This window comes from Zeus faber (assembly GCF_960531495.2).
Source record: "Zeus faber genome assembly, chromosome: 16".
Lineage (NCBI taxonomy): Eukaryota > Metazoa > Chordata > Actinopteri > Zeiformes > Zeidae > Zeus > Zeus faber.
The window spans coordinates 18,473,618-18,488,476 of NC_137202.1; the positions used below are offsets into that span (position 1 = coordinate 18,473,618).

The 14,859-nt window shown below is 48.0% G+C and overlaps 2 protein-coding genes across 3 annotated transcripts in view; one reads left to right on the forward strand and one right to left on the reverse strand.

Annotated features, from left to right (window-relative positions):
- Window positions 1-721: 721 nt before the first annotated feature.
- Window positions 722-9,799, reverse strand: LOC307242369 (dual specificity protein phosphatase 19-like). Its single transcript, XM_080016811.1, is given in 7 exon segments — window positions 722-1,205; window positions 1,207-1,323; window positions 1,325-1,342; window positions 2,283-2,435; window positions 3,367-3,413; window positions 8,679-8,906; window positions 9,698-9,799. Coding segments are annotated over 6 exon segments (642 nt in total). The 5' UTR covers window positions 8,902-8,906; window positions 9,698-9,799; the 3' UTR covers window positions 722-1,121.
- Window positions 9,800-10,311: 512 nt separating this feature from the next.
- The window catches only part of nckap1 (NCK-associated protein 1), a 30,982-nt gene continuing 26,434 nt past the window's right edge, over window positions 10,312-14,859 (forward strand). For both annotated transcript variants that reach the window (XM_080016809.1, XM_080016810.1), the window contains exon 1: window positions 10,312-10,705. In XM_080016809.1, the coding sequence (XP_079872935.1) occupies window positions 10,598-10,705 (108 nt within the window). In that variant the 5' untranslated portion in view covers window positions 10,312-10,597. The remainder of the gene's footprint in view (window positions 10,706-14,859) is intronic.

Here is a 14,859-nt window from a genome sequence, read left to right on the forward strand (position 1 = left end):
CTCCTCTCTCTCCCTCTCCCTGCTTGTCTTGATTGCCCTCTCCCCCCCCCCTCCCTCTCCCCTCCGTTTCCCTCAGGCCGCTCTCTCTTCTCCGTCCTCCGTCCTCCACTCCACCGGAGGGAGAGCGGCTCCACCTACTGGCTTAAATATGTTAAGCGAGGGCTATAAAAGTGGATGGAGAGAAAGCTCTCCTCCTCCTCCTCCTCCTCCCCTCGTATTTCTTGGCGGGCACAGCCGTCACTCTACCTCAAATATGACCAAACAGAAGCGAGATGCGCTCCGTTTTTTGTTTGTTTCTTCTATTATTGGGTGTCCTGACGTTTTGCCGACGGTTGCCCAATACAAGCGCGACTCCTGTACGGGGTTGTGATTTTGGCTGTTGAACGCCTCCGCGGCCAGGTGAGCGAGTCTCGATGACCTCACTTGCCGACTATCACCCATCCGCGCCGGATGGGCGTCGGATGGAAAGCGGTCGCAAATGGAATGCGGAGAACCACGAGCAAGCGAGTCGCTCGAGAAATGCGAGAAATTCACGATTCCAAACACAAGCATACGATTCCGTCTCAAACATAGATTAGAAAAGATCAAACTCCACGGCATCCCTTTCAGCACCGGAGATCCAGTGGGAGCTGGCCTTTTATTGTGACGAACCAAAAAGGCAGGGAGCAAAACAAAACAATGTTCTCTCGGCACGCCGCCCCACCCACCAGGCATGGTGTGAACGGCGCACGGCGACGCGCGCCAAGGGGCTTGTTCAAGCTGCGCTCGTCTGCGCTCACTCGACGTCCTCGGGTCGCAGTCCGAGTTTGTGCTCGAAGCCGAGGACGGCTGAGATGTTGACCCAACCATCGTTGAGGAACGAGGCTACTAGGGCGGTAAAACCTACCAATTTTGAAGGGACTCTCTCGAAGGCTCTGTTTTTCAAAAGCATGTTCATTTAATAATTGGTACTGACCTCTGACATGATGGCAATCACATACTCTCAAGCCGGTCTTTCATCATTCAAAAACCAGACGAGGACACAGGAAAACATCGAGACTGGTTGGACAATTGTCTGAACTCTCGTCGTCGTTGGCGGTGTCTGCGCCCGCACTTTAAAGGCCATTTTGGGATTTTCTTCCCTAGGATTCTTCTATTGAGGGATGGAGGTTCCGCGGTTCAGGCTTATAGTTCTGCAGTTGGCGGTAGAAGCCCACGTTGGGGGCGGACCGAAGGCCTCGCCCGCTTCGCCTGCCCGTAGGCCTCGTCAAACGGCAGCGCTTCCCTCAGCATCAGGTAGCCAATCACAACGGAGGACGAGCGGGACACGCCGGCGTTACAGTGGGACCAGCACCACACCCCCCTGAGGAACGAGAGACGAGAAAGAGTTTTTATTGTTTTTATGAAGTTATTCATTATTTATTTTTTTTTTTTATTGGGGGTCTTTTTTTGGGGGGGGGGGGGGGGGGGATTCCCTCTGAATTTGGAAGCCTTGAAGCCACACAAACCCACTCACGTCTTGTTTGAACCACGCTGTCACAAAGTCCTTGTGTTTGAAGTTTCATCCAACTGGATCCACGTATGGAGCAGATATTAGCGAAGAAACGGACCAAATTCTGAGCGATTTTAACACAGACAAGCCAGTAAAGCTGACACGGAAAAACGTCCAACACGGCTAAAGATATCTGGAAGACTTCGGCATAAGCTACGAACACGGTTGATTGGTTGTTGGAAGCGCTTTGTCACAGGGATCTGGTGGTTTAGATTTTAGACGGAGCAGATATTAGTGAAAAGCCGAACAAATATAAATATAACCCAAATTATTCAGGTGGTTCTGGTTAGACACGTCACGTGTCTCGTTCTAAAATGAATGAGCTATGAACCTATTGTTATTGCTCTGTTTATTAGGGTCCTCATCTAAAGTGTATATAGTGTATATATAGTCTATATAGTGTATATATAGTATATATAGTGTATATAGTGTTATTTCCTGGTATATACGCTAGTGTAGTGAATACTGACAGACTGCGGGAACGAGACAGAGACTGAGAATGTGATGAGATGAGATGTGTACAGTGTGTATAGTGTGTATATAGTATATATAGTATATATAGTGTATATATGGTTTATATAGTGTATGTAGTGTATACAGTATATAAAGGGTGATGCGCGATGAGATGCTTGACGCTGAGACACCGCGTTATTGTACGCAGCCCACAATACCGACTGGTCCGAGAGCTGGTCGTAAAACAGTCATTAAAGAGGACGTTAAGTGAGGAGTACCTGCATATATGTGTGTGTACCTGCTCTCGGGCCTGGTCAATGAAGGCTGAACACTCTTCCAGATAGGAAGTGATGTCGGTCTCAGGGAGGTCCAGGATGTTCACCGTCCTGTAGGCAAACTGCTCTGGGAAGACATTCTCCACCCCATAGGCAACATTCAGCACATGAGACACCTGACAAAAGTGAGAGAAAGAGTGCGAGAACATGAGAAAGGGAGGGTACCACGTACTTCCACTGTCAAACGACTCAATTTGGTTTTTGACCCCCCCCGCCCCCCCCCAAAAAAATGTAAGGGACCGAGGGAGGAAAGTTAGAGGAGGCAGGGAAATGGTGACGAGCCAAAAAGGCCAAAGAGAGAGAAGAAAAGAGATGAAGGATGGACTAGAAAGTAAAGTGGAGAGGAGAATGTAAGTAAAGAGGGAGAAAAAGAGAAAGAGAGGGAGACAGAAGGATGGTGGGTCTAAATCACCCGATGCCTCTCGCTCCTACTTCTGCATTTCGGAGGCTTTCTTCTTTACATGCCACTCGTAGCACGTAATATTTAACATATAATCCGTCTGTACAAGTAAAATACATCTTAAAGCCTGCGTGTGCGTGTGTGCGTGTGTGTGTGTGGGCAGCCAGAGCGGAAGTTTTAAATGCTATGAAAGCTGAAAAACAGAGCACACTGCCCCACAGTCGGCTTTAATTAACGTGTTCCCTGGGGTAGGTCATCTGCAAAGCGCCTTGTCAGTTAAGCAGTTTGGTCATCTCCACTTCCCCTCGCAGAGACAGGAAGGGAGACGGAGAGAGAGAGAGAAAGAGGGAGTAATTTAAATCGCTCCCATTTATCGTGCTGTGATTGCATGTGCAGTGACAAGAACGTGCCCGGGAGCGACCATTACTGGGAGAGAGTTGTGGGGCGGGCGGGGGGACGGCGCGTATGTGTCCGCAGTTTAACATTCTAATCCCTCTGCTGTTCTCAACCGTCACCGCATGTGTGGCGGATCGGCCCTCCTTCCGGCAGAACGATAAAACGTCACGTTAAACCGCCTCAAAGCTCCTGTCGGCCCCCGTGGCGGTCAAACAAGACAAAAATGATCTTGATACCTAGCTACCACCGACCTTATATCTCTGCAGTGTGTCCATATCGTGGGCCGCATCCTGAGAGGCTGCAAGAGGCAGGGATAACTGCATTAGATTGTACCCATGGGGAACAAGGAAGGGCGGAACATTCATCTCATTACTGCACGTAATTCGGTTATCAAACGCATCCCCCACGCTGACACTTATAACCAACTTATTACGGTGATCCAAAGCAGACTCCACCGATTCTGTATACTCTATATTCTATACCCCCTCCATCCACCCAGCAGCGGGGCGCACCACCGGCACCGCAGCCGGAGATGCCGAGTAAAGAAATGGATTTTGAGTTCACACAAAGTGTCACTTTAAAGGCCGCTCTCAATCAATTTCACGCCCTGCCTCTGCACTTCCACAAATGGAAGTGCAATTAGTGATTGAATGTCACGCATGAGGAACGCAGTGGGGTTGTTCTAAGCAAATTCTTACCGACATGAACCTGTAAGCTAGCGTCAATGTAGCGAACGTTCAAATTAAAGTGTTGAAATGGAGGATTTTCCAATGTAGATAGCTGCCTGGCTCAGAAGACTTCAAAGAGGCAGAATGAGTAGGAAGGGATTGCTTTTCACTGTTTTAACAAAGACTAGAAAATACCGGAGATGGCCCTCAATGTTGTTTAATATTGTATAATCACTATGATCAAGAATCTATAATTTAATGGGTTATGACATTTACATTGTAATTGGGGTCCTCGTCTACAGAATGTAGGACGAGGACCCCATTGATATTGCTGTTTATTCTTCTTCCTCAGGTAAATTGAATTGGCTTTTTGGGGCCCTTAAGAAACTTGAAAACTCACAAAACTTTGCACACACATGCGTCCCCGTCCCCCCCATCGACATTATATGGGTCCCGTGCGTGGGTGTGGCAAAATGGCCGTCGTCACCCCATTGAACATTTGAAAACATCAAACCTATTCACTTTTTTCCACAAAAACTCACAAAATTCGGTATACATATGTAACATCACTAGTCTTAAAAAAATAAATATCACCACCATGACCGAAACCCCACAGTAAGTCGGCGATATTAAATTAAAGGTGGCATTTTCGTAACTTTTGGGTCATTTTCATACTTTGTACTTTCTGGTCATTTTTATGTACTTTCGTAAACTCCTCCAAGTCGTTTTAACGGAACGGCTTCAAACTTGGAGAGTGTCTACAAGAGACCTGGTCATTTTCCTGCTCTGTACTTTTGCGGACGCCTCCTAGCCGGGGTCCTCCGCCCAGTGGGTGAGGTGGAGGGGCCTACGTGTCATTCTGTGTCCTGCGGGGGGGGCTCATTAGGTCTTCCGCCTGGTCCTATGACCAAGGGGCCTGAACCTGGCCAGGTGTGCTCGGCACGGGGCTCACCATGTGCCCTCCTTCGGTGGGGGGGGCTCCTGTCGTCACACCGGGCTGCCGGTCGGGCTGTGGGTGGTGGGGCTGTCTGCTGCCCTCTGTTCTGATCCGCATGCTCGGCGGCCGGGGGCTGACCAGGGGCCTGATGGGAGCACGGAGCTGACCGGCATGGCGGAGATTGGGTGCCGCCAGGTGCGGGAGGTGGGCGTGCTAGGGCGCGTCCAGGTCGAGGTCCCCGTGGTCGCTGCCCGGCCTGCTGCGCCCCTGAGTCTATCGTGTCTAGCTTCGCCCATCTCTCCCAGTGCCAAAACTCATACTTAGTACATACACCAGACAATAGGTCTAGGGCTTGCGGGATGGGTGGGGTGCAAGCTATGTGGTTGGAGATGCGGCAGGCGGCTGCCATCTTGCCTTTCACGCTCCTGTACCAGCGTGTTTCTCGTCCGTCCCGAAATTTTAATCCCAATCATATTAGCTTAGAAGACATACACCGGCACTCCAATCCTACTCCGAACAACACTCCATCGGACCAGGGTCTGCGGGGCAGGGGGGTGGGATTGATTCGTGTACGACTTGCCTGAAGGACTCGCACCCCCACACCCCGCAATTTTAACTGCAATTGTCAACAGCACACATTGAGCACTGGGGTTTTCCAGGGTGGCGGGGCGCTGGCGGTTCAGTGTGGGGGTGTGGTTGGCCGGGGGGCAGCTGGGTGGGCCCCTCACTGGCTGAGCTCGTGTCATGGCGGCTTGTGCCTGGTGGCTTAAGGTGTGCTGCGACCTGGCGGGGCTGCGGAGAGCGCCACCGGGTGCATTCAGGGCCCCTGGGGGGCTGCTTGCCGTTGTGGGTGTGGGTTGGGGTGCGGGGGCGGCTGTCGGCCTTTGCTCCCACTGCGCGGCTTCTCTGCGGCGGGTGCCCCGGGTGGTGGAGGGCCCATATATCAGGCGGCCTGCTGGTGTCGGCACATCCAGGTGCCCCGCACTGAGCACACTCTGCTACGTGGATGGACGCTTGGCGCTCGCAGACGGGTGGGGCGTCTGGTCGGCTGTGGTGGGGCGGGCCTCGCCCTTGCTTATACACCAGAACCAGTTGGGACAAGTCCTGTACACACACCGGTGGACATCTTACACACACACACACACACACACACACACACACACACACACACACACACACACACACACACACACACACACACACACACACACACACACACACACACACACACACACACACACACACACACACACACACACACACACACCCTTTTGTTTTTTGTCTCATTTATTCATATCCACTTGACACCATTGCTCATCTGCCCATCGTAGAAGAGGGATCCCATTCACGGAACCTCTATTTGAGGTTCATGAAGTTAATAAAGTCTAGGTCTTGGTATTGGAGTCCATGGTCCAATCACCCAGCGTCGCGTTTACTACCACAGCTTCTTGAGCAAAGACCTGGATGGAAGCACGACAAGGCAAATCAAAGGAGACCACAAGACTATGAGGAACGCTGAAGAAAAATGATTATGTTGCCAACGTACGGTGCTAACATTACGGTCAGAAAGCAGAGCCAGGGAGGGCTCCAAGAAGAAACCATTAGAGGTTGTGAAGTGCATTGAGAGGTCAATGTAATCAGGAAGGGTCGTCTTGGGGTGATGTTCACAGGGGGGGTTCACAGCCCCGTTAACATGCCCAGCAAAGATGGACGCGCTGTCCATAACGAAGGAAGAGAGTACAGTAGAGAGGTCGGGGAAGAATGATTATGGTCATAAGCAAGTAGCTCCAAATTGTGGAAAACTGAAAGTAAAGTTGAGACTTGTGTTTATTGCTTTTGAGATGTGATAATGTATTGTTCCAGGAGTTGAATCCTCTTTGGGTGGGATGATTAAGGAGTAGCTCTTTTGTGGGGCTGAGTCCAATTCTGTAAGTAGTGTAGCACTTTAATCAGCAGAAGTCTATAAATCTGCCTAAATATAGAATAACTCTCGTCTAGGCAACTGCTTTACTCTGCATAGTCAGCTAAAATGACATGGCAACACTTTAGCTGTTCTTGGCTTCATGTGAACTTAAGTGGTGGAACTGAGTCCGGGCCTTGAAAGATAACGTCAAACACGTTGAGGAAAGTGCAAGCACGGCCAGATATTGAAAATGGCCACGGTCTTGAAATATAACCACTCTTAAAAAGCATCTGGTCATTAACACGGCCATGTGGCCAAAGAGGAATTTAAGTAATGTTATATATAATGGTGAGCACAAACATTTGAAGGCAACACTGCACCACCACCACAGCCATGGTGCACACTTTAGTCGCAGCAATTTTACCAATTACACAATTATTGTCTGGAATGGTGGACAGTGGTGTAGCTGTGATCCACTGTGTTCTCCTCTTTGCTCGGACAGTTAATAAACTGCTTGTATTACGGGAGTTTGTGTCTTATATTCCCTTGTGTGCCGTGTCGCACAATGGTGATGCAGTGACGGCCAATCGGTTCCCTGCAGTGCTTTCACGTGAACGTTTGGTGCCGGGCAACGATGACGTTGTGATGGAATGACACAGTTCTTGTGAAACGCAGCGTTACTTCCTACCAACATGAGTTACAATTTCCGAGTCCCTATGGAATGCAGCATTGGCTCCTGCTGTCTCTCGTCTCAACCCGGCGCAGATCCTGCGCTAAGCAACCAACACACGCCAATGGAGTCGACACAGTGCACCTCGCCCCATGCGGAGAGCCCCCTCGGAGCCACGCCCTGCACATATTTAACAAAGTGGATGTTGATGTCAAAAACCGCCCCACTCCACCACCCCAGCCCGCCCCGCTCCGCCATCCCCCGTCTCTACGTTTGGCTACTTCCGATATGCTGGCTCTGCATCCTGAAGAAGGATGCAGAGCCAGGAATTAGCGGCTTCCGCTAATTCCTTCTCCATAGAGATCGATGTGGATAAAATTTGGACCATAAAATGTCTGGACAGACCCAAATACAATGGCGCTTCATTTGTACCCGTGGGTTTAGTGGTTGCTGTGTGCCGGGCACAGCAAAATGCATAATGCCAAGGAGAAAAATAATAATAACCCCTAATTATGGACCCCTAATTATGTTTAATTGTTAATTGCATGTGTGTGTTTGTTTGTTCTTTGGTGCATTATAGACAAAATAATTGTAACTTTATTGTCCCCGTAGAGAAATGTGTGTTACAGTGTGCCACATTCGAAGCTTCGCATTAAGAACATAAGCCTAGAGAACAAAAATGAAAACCATAGGACATAAATAACCAGTCGGTACACAACCGTCGACTCTAGCCTCCAGATCATGTGGATTATTTAGCAAGAAAGGGCACTGGCATGAGCAATATCCGGTGCCACCTGGAATGACTTAAATAGCGTTTGTTAAGTCGAGCGACGAAAACCAGGGGGATAAAGGATGGTTTAGTTCTGATTTTCTTATAACCCCGGCTCTGAAACAAATCCCGGGGTCCGTAAAACTATTCCATAAACAATTCTCAGGGAGACATCTGTGCGTCATGCTCCAGGGCTCCCGTCGTGTCGATGATGTTCTGTTCAGACCCAGCTGGTTTGGTACCCAGGCTTTTGCCAAATTCTCCCGATTTACGAATTACACAGAAGATTAAATTCACTTTCGACAAAGCAGCCCGTGTAACATGTCCACGTTGAGAAAATACACACATCCGCACAGTTGTTTATCGGAGCATATTATGCAATAGTCTCCATTCATCAAGGGACTGTCATGCAAACTGTACTATTGTAAATTGTAAATCACTTAGTTAACCATCGATAATGAACCGAAGCTTCTGTAGTAGATCAGATCTAGAAACTTCGAAATCGAGAATGTTTTGTGCTGGATGACACAAGTACATTTAACCTGTGTGGAAGACGGAGTAGCCATTGAAACCGGACGTATTGGTATGAATGTTTGTATTCATTGTAGCTCCTTACCCAGCAGCAGAAAGGATTTTACGACGCCGACTTGAAGGTCCAGACTTCTGTCTTCGACAAAGCCAAAGCCCGGGCCCTCGGCTTCGACCTCCCGCACCTCCGTCTCCTCCCCATCGCACCTTCTCTCCAGCAGGCGTTTGCCCGTGATGGTGGTCACGCGCGTGCACTGTTTCCTCAGCCGGTTTTTGTGGAAACCTTGGATCTGCTGGGCCAGAGAATCCATCGGGCCTGGCTCAAAGGAACAAACGGCAGAACAGCAAGTCGGGTGTGGGCTAGGGCTGAGAGATTTATTTTTCATTTATTGTATTGGTCATTTGTTTAATTCATCCTCTGCATGGAACATATGGTGCATAGCCTATATATTTTCTATATACATATATTTGAGATTGTTCAGCTATTTTCTCTGAATGCACCGACCCCTACAAAGACAAATTCCCTGTAGATGATAATGTACTTGGGCCAAATTAACAGATTCTGGTTCTCGCAAACTCCAACATCACAGTGTTTCTGGAGCAGTACCCGGGCGTCGAACGTTTGACGACACCTGGGGTGACTGCGACGGACGTCGTGAGACACTTGAGAAGCGCCAGTAACGAATATTAACGAGTATTACGGCGCAACCACGAGGAACGGAACGCTCTGCGAAGGTCGGGCAGCTGTGGAGACTGCAGCCAGGTGTCGTTGTACCGCGACAGCCAGAAATCCCCCGCCCCCCAAAAAGACAACCCCAAAATACATCTCGCGTCGTGTCGCAATAACGGGCCAAATGCGTCGCATCTACCCAGCGGGGAAATGAGCTCCGCGTCCTGCGTGCAACTGTTTCAATAAGTCACCCCTAACCTTGACCCTAATGTTGATAAGATATTCGGCGGTTATTTGAGTAAAATAGCAGAACAGTGAAATTATTTATGCTGACAATGCCTCTGTTTGTCTGTTTGAGCTATGCAAAAAAAATAATAATAATTAAAAACAAGAAACAAAGACGACAGCGTGTGCGACACGTCGTTCGCCGTAAATACCGTTCCTAAGCAGCCACGCCAGCGCCGCAACAGCTGCCGGAAGTAACGTCACCGAAACGTGACGCCTTCGAGGGCTCGACCGTAAACCGTGGTTTCGGCGCCGCGGGGGGGAACTCGAGACCAACAAGCGCGTCCGCATGATGACGAAATAGGAAGCGTCGCGTTTTCAGTTGTGAAGTCCTTCTGTGGCGCTGCCGGGATGTTTTTAGGTGTGGAAAAAAAACCATATATATATATATTCTCCCCGAGTTATGATGTATATCAATTGCCAGCCGTACACGCACTACCGTCATAAACGTCATCGGACCATATCGAACCCGATGTCCCTCTACGTGGCCAATGTAGATGTTTGTTTGTTTGATGAAATCTTTGCAGATTTCGTCAGAGACACGAATGGAGCTTGTTATACACACAGGCAGATAATAAAGACACACTAACAAACACCAAATCCTTGTATTTCTAATCACACTGGGCCAATGTACGCCCGACCCTGACGTCACCCGTTCCTCTCGCGAGACTTGTCATAACGGGGTGGTAAGATTTCTGAGTTGACCAGCGGCGCCTGAACGCACCGCGGAAAGCAGCTACGGATCCCTCCGTCAGATAAAAAAAAACCCCAAAAAAAACACCACCCAGCTCGGGCAGACGGTGGGTGGAGAACAGGAAGCTGGAGCCACCGAATATCTGAAGATGGGCGAACGCTAACCACCACCACCACCTCTTTTTTTGGTTTTGTTGTTTTTCTCTCCCAAGGATTTCCCTCTTTTCCGGCGAATCAAGAACCCGAGGAATTGTACACGGTTTATTTTTTTTGTGCTCCCCCCCCCCCCACCTCCTCCTCCTCCTCCACCACCTCCTCCTCCTCCACCTCCTCCACCTCCCCTCTGGAATCGCAGCAAGATGTCCCGGGGAGCGATGCAGCCCAGCCAGCAGAAGCTGGCGGAGAAACTCACCATCCTCTGCGACAGGGGCGTCGGCATGCTCACTCGAGTGTACAATATTAAGAAGGTTCGCACAATACATTATTTTGACCTACATCCACACTCCGGACGCGCTAACCGGCCGCCTCCAACCCACGTACATGTCCTCATCGGCTCCACACGTCTGATACCAGTAGCTCGTAGCACCGCGAACGCCCATTAGCCGCGGTAGCTTGCGGTATCCGTCGGTTCCAATGGGGAATGCTATCATGGAGCTAGCGTTAGAGGAGATGGAGGTTTTCGGAGGAGACCGAAAGCGTGTTGTGGTTTGTTTTGTTTTTTTTATTATCACCCGGTTACTGAGATCAGACGTGAGAGAGCAGCGGGTGTTTGGGGGGTCGGCAGTCGCGGTGGATCGAACCGTATCGGCGAAGGGGCCTGCGGTGAGACGGCTAGCGCTCTCCGGTAATGGCGGCGGCTAGCGTTAGCAGTCGGGCGTCGTCTCGGTATACGAAACCCCGCACCCCCCGCCCCGCTCCGCCCCGCCCGCCCCCGGTCGGCGCTGCCTGGTCGATTTCGATGTCGGGGCGCGACAGTTTGAACGTCAACGGCGTTTTGAATTGATCCGCCATAGCGTTTTATGAATCGAACCAACCCCCCCCCTCCCCTCCCCTCCCCTCCCCTCCCCTGGCAGCAGAGATGCGGTGCCCTACTTAACCCATCACTGCGCCTCGCACTGAGAGCCCCGATCGTCCCCGTCGGTGTTTAGAACCATAACCCCCACCTGCAGGAAGATGCACATTTCCTTGGCCTGACGCCGATGGAATTGGGGGGGGGGGCTCCTCGGTGTGAGGAAAGGTTGAGGATATCTGCCCTAGTTTGTTGACGGTCAGGTCGCCGAGTGAATTTCTTCACGGGTGGTTAGACGTGACATGCGAGGCCTACTCATGTGGGGAGCTTCGGGGGCGATGGGCCGTGATTTGGATTGTGTCTGCGTTCTGAACAGACACAGGGGCGACTGGGTCTAATTGTACTTGAGCGCACAGAGGAGAAGTCACGATCTGAAAGCCCGGTACTGTTCACCATTCGTCGCATGTTTTGGATATACTGTTCATATTCGGCGCCCTTTATATACACTATAGCTATTTTGAGTTCCACACTTTTCTTTTTTTTTTTCCAACCCCCAACTCGTCATGCCCTCTTCCGTCATTTACCTTCTGATTTAACCATAATCATAACATCTAATCCCACCGTCTTTAGACCAACAATTGCCGTCACGCTTTGGAACTTAAAGGAATATGCACTGAAACACTATCTATGTATTGCTTTTCGCCGTAGTTTCGGACAGTTTTCCATCTTTTAACAATACTAAATGTACAAGCACAGCATTTTTGGGCGGGAGTGTCAATAGACCGAGATCTTACCCTTACACTTTTTCATAGATGTGTCCCTAATTTTAGCATAGAAAATATTTGATTGTTCTTGATGGTCAGATTAGACCCGGTAGTGTGGTTTCTATTAGGAATGCACATTTGCATAAAAACAAAATCCTTATCAGTAGTCTTTTAAAGCGATACGCTATTAAACGATAGTCATTAAGAGTGACAGCAAAATTACCATAGCCAGAGTAGCCAGTGGTGTATTCCATATTTCACACACAGTCAATGCACGGAGACGTTGCACAAGTTGACAACTCCACTTCACTATTTATTTTTCAGTTATTTTAATTCCTTGAGTTTTCGCGACTATTGTCACCCTGCTCTCCACCAAGGACCAAAGATGTTTGCTAGGTCCATATTGGCGTTTCCATCACCCCCTTAGTGGACACACAAAACATTTTATTTTTACCGTCCCTCATGACATCATAGTGACGAAAAATGAAGGATAACGATTGATCATGACTAGAGCTGTCACAATTATTTGAGCTGCTCACAGTCCTTGTATAGAATCTTTGCATTCTGCAATCATATGTTTGTGAAGATTCAATGTCAGAAATATTGTAATAAACTGAATGTTTTCATCGGTTGAGTTGAGGCAAATTAAATTTCTACCCACATTTTTATGTTCTAATGAGGTGACGTGAATTTTTACATGTATAGTAGCATAAATTGAACCTTAAAGGCAATGAAATTGTCTGTTAGTAATTAGTTATGACAATAAACTGTCAATTAGAATGTAATGATCGTTACAGCCCTAATCATGAGCATCCCTGGTTACTCCTTTCGATATTAGGCTGTATCTGTTTTGCTAAAGGGAAATTTTAGCGTTTTCTTCAAGCTTAAATTATTTTATAATTTTTAATATTAAGGTAGCTGTTTTAGTATATGAAGTCTTTCTGCGGTAGGTTGATGGCCAACAGTTGAATACATTCAATTATATTCAGAGAAAGCTTTGGTAGTTGACTTCAACCTACATGAACCCAATTTCTGTATTAATATATTTTTGAGATAGTTGACCATTACATTTTATACATCCCCATCTTTTTTTTTTGTGCTTGGCAAGAACACATTCAGGTACTCCTCATTTAACGACAAGTTCCATTCCTAGGACCAGGTTGTTAAGCGAATTGATGGGTAAGCAAGGACCCGTGTTATTTCACGGTAAGGGAGCGTGGCCATTTGCTAACGCTAGTGTAGTGAATACTGACAGACTGCGGGAACGAGACAGTGAGAACGGTGATGAGATGTTTACAGTGTATATACAGTGTGTGTATATATATTTATATAGTGTATAAAGTGTTATTTCACAGTAAGGGGGCATGGCAATTACGAACGCTAGTGTAGTCGATACTGACTGACTAGGTGAACAAGAATGAGAACGGTGATGAGATGTATATAGTGTATGTAGTATATATAGTGTATATAGTGTTATTTCACGGTCGCGTGGCAATTGTGGAGGCTAGTGTAGTGAATTCTGACAGACTGCGGGAACGAGACTTGAGTCTGAGAACGGTGATGAGATGAGATCTATACAGTGTATATAGTACACAGTGCATATAGTATTTAAAGACTGATGCGGGATGAGATGCTTGAGCTGAGACGGTGCGCACGTAATTGCACAATACCAACTGGTCCGAGAGCTGGTCGTAAGTCCGAAGGGTCGTTAAACAGGTAGGTCGTTAAGTGAGGAGTACCTGTATACAGAAGTTAATACGATAAAATGTTATGTTTCCAATCCGAAAAAAAAACATAGTTCTTTTTACTCATATTCAAGTACACTGGACGATGGTGTGCATTTGTAGTACATTGTGCGTGATTTGGATACAGCGTTGATCTTAGCAAAAATTTCTGGACTTAATTCCGATTCACTAGGTTATGATGGGATTTAATTTTTAGTTGATTCTGTAGGTATACTGCAATAAGCTCCTAGAAGACATTTATGATAATCGCAATATCATCGCTGAAGTGAATCAGGTCAGAGCTCTAATTTATTTGATCTCCATTCTTTTATTTATTTGGACTTCAACAGTTTGCCACTGGCTTTCTCGAGTACATCTCTGACTTCGTAATTGTTAAACCCACGATGCACCTAGACGTCTGATTGATCGAAATCTTAATTTAAACCGATTGTGTGTATGAACCGAAGCACCCGTTAAAGCACCCATCACGCTTGAATATAGAGCAATTTAAATTTAAAACGGTCACATGTCGTCGTATTCAAGGGGACGGGTGGAACAGCGCAAAGCATGACATGTTTTGAAAACGTTAAGTTTCTTAGCATAATGATTACATTATTATTCATAAGGAGGCTTCCGCATTAAAGGTAAAATTGCCTGAAGCTGTTGTGTGTAACCCAGATATGTTGTGTAGCTAGAGCAGAGCTGTGCTTGTTGGTATAGTCTGTCGCGCTGCTCAGTCCTCCCTGCTAGCTGTTGATTTTCTCATAATAGAGAAAGAGGTGGGACTCTGTCATACGACCGCACTGCAGGGCCCGGCCCGGTTCTAACATTCTTTGTCGATTTCTCACCTCCAAACAATTTATTAAGTCAGATTCATCGTCTACAATACAAGCATGGGCACTTTGTGGTTTAATTGCGTTAAACCACAGCAGTAAACAGATCTGCGCGATGCACCGTCTTGTTTTCTTTTTTTTGTTTGCCTTGTATCAGTATCGGCGCCTCCATCACGTCCCCACTGATGAAATGCCCGACGATTTAGAGAGCGGCTCGAGCAGAATTGCCAGTTACTAAGCAACGGCCATAGAGCAGAGCAGAGCTGTCAGGCTGCGGTGGTAAGAGTAAAG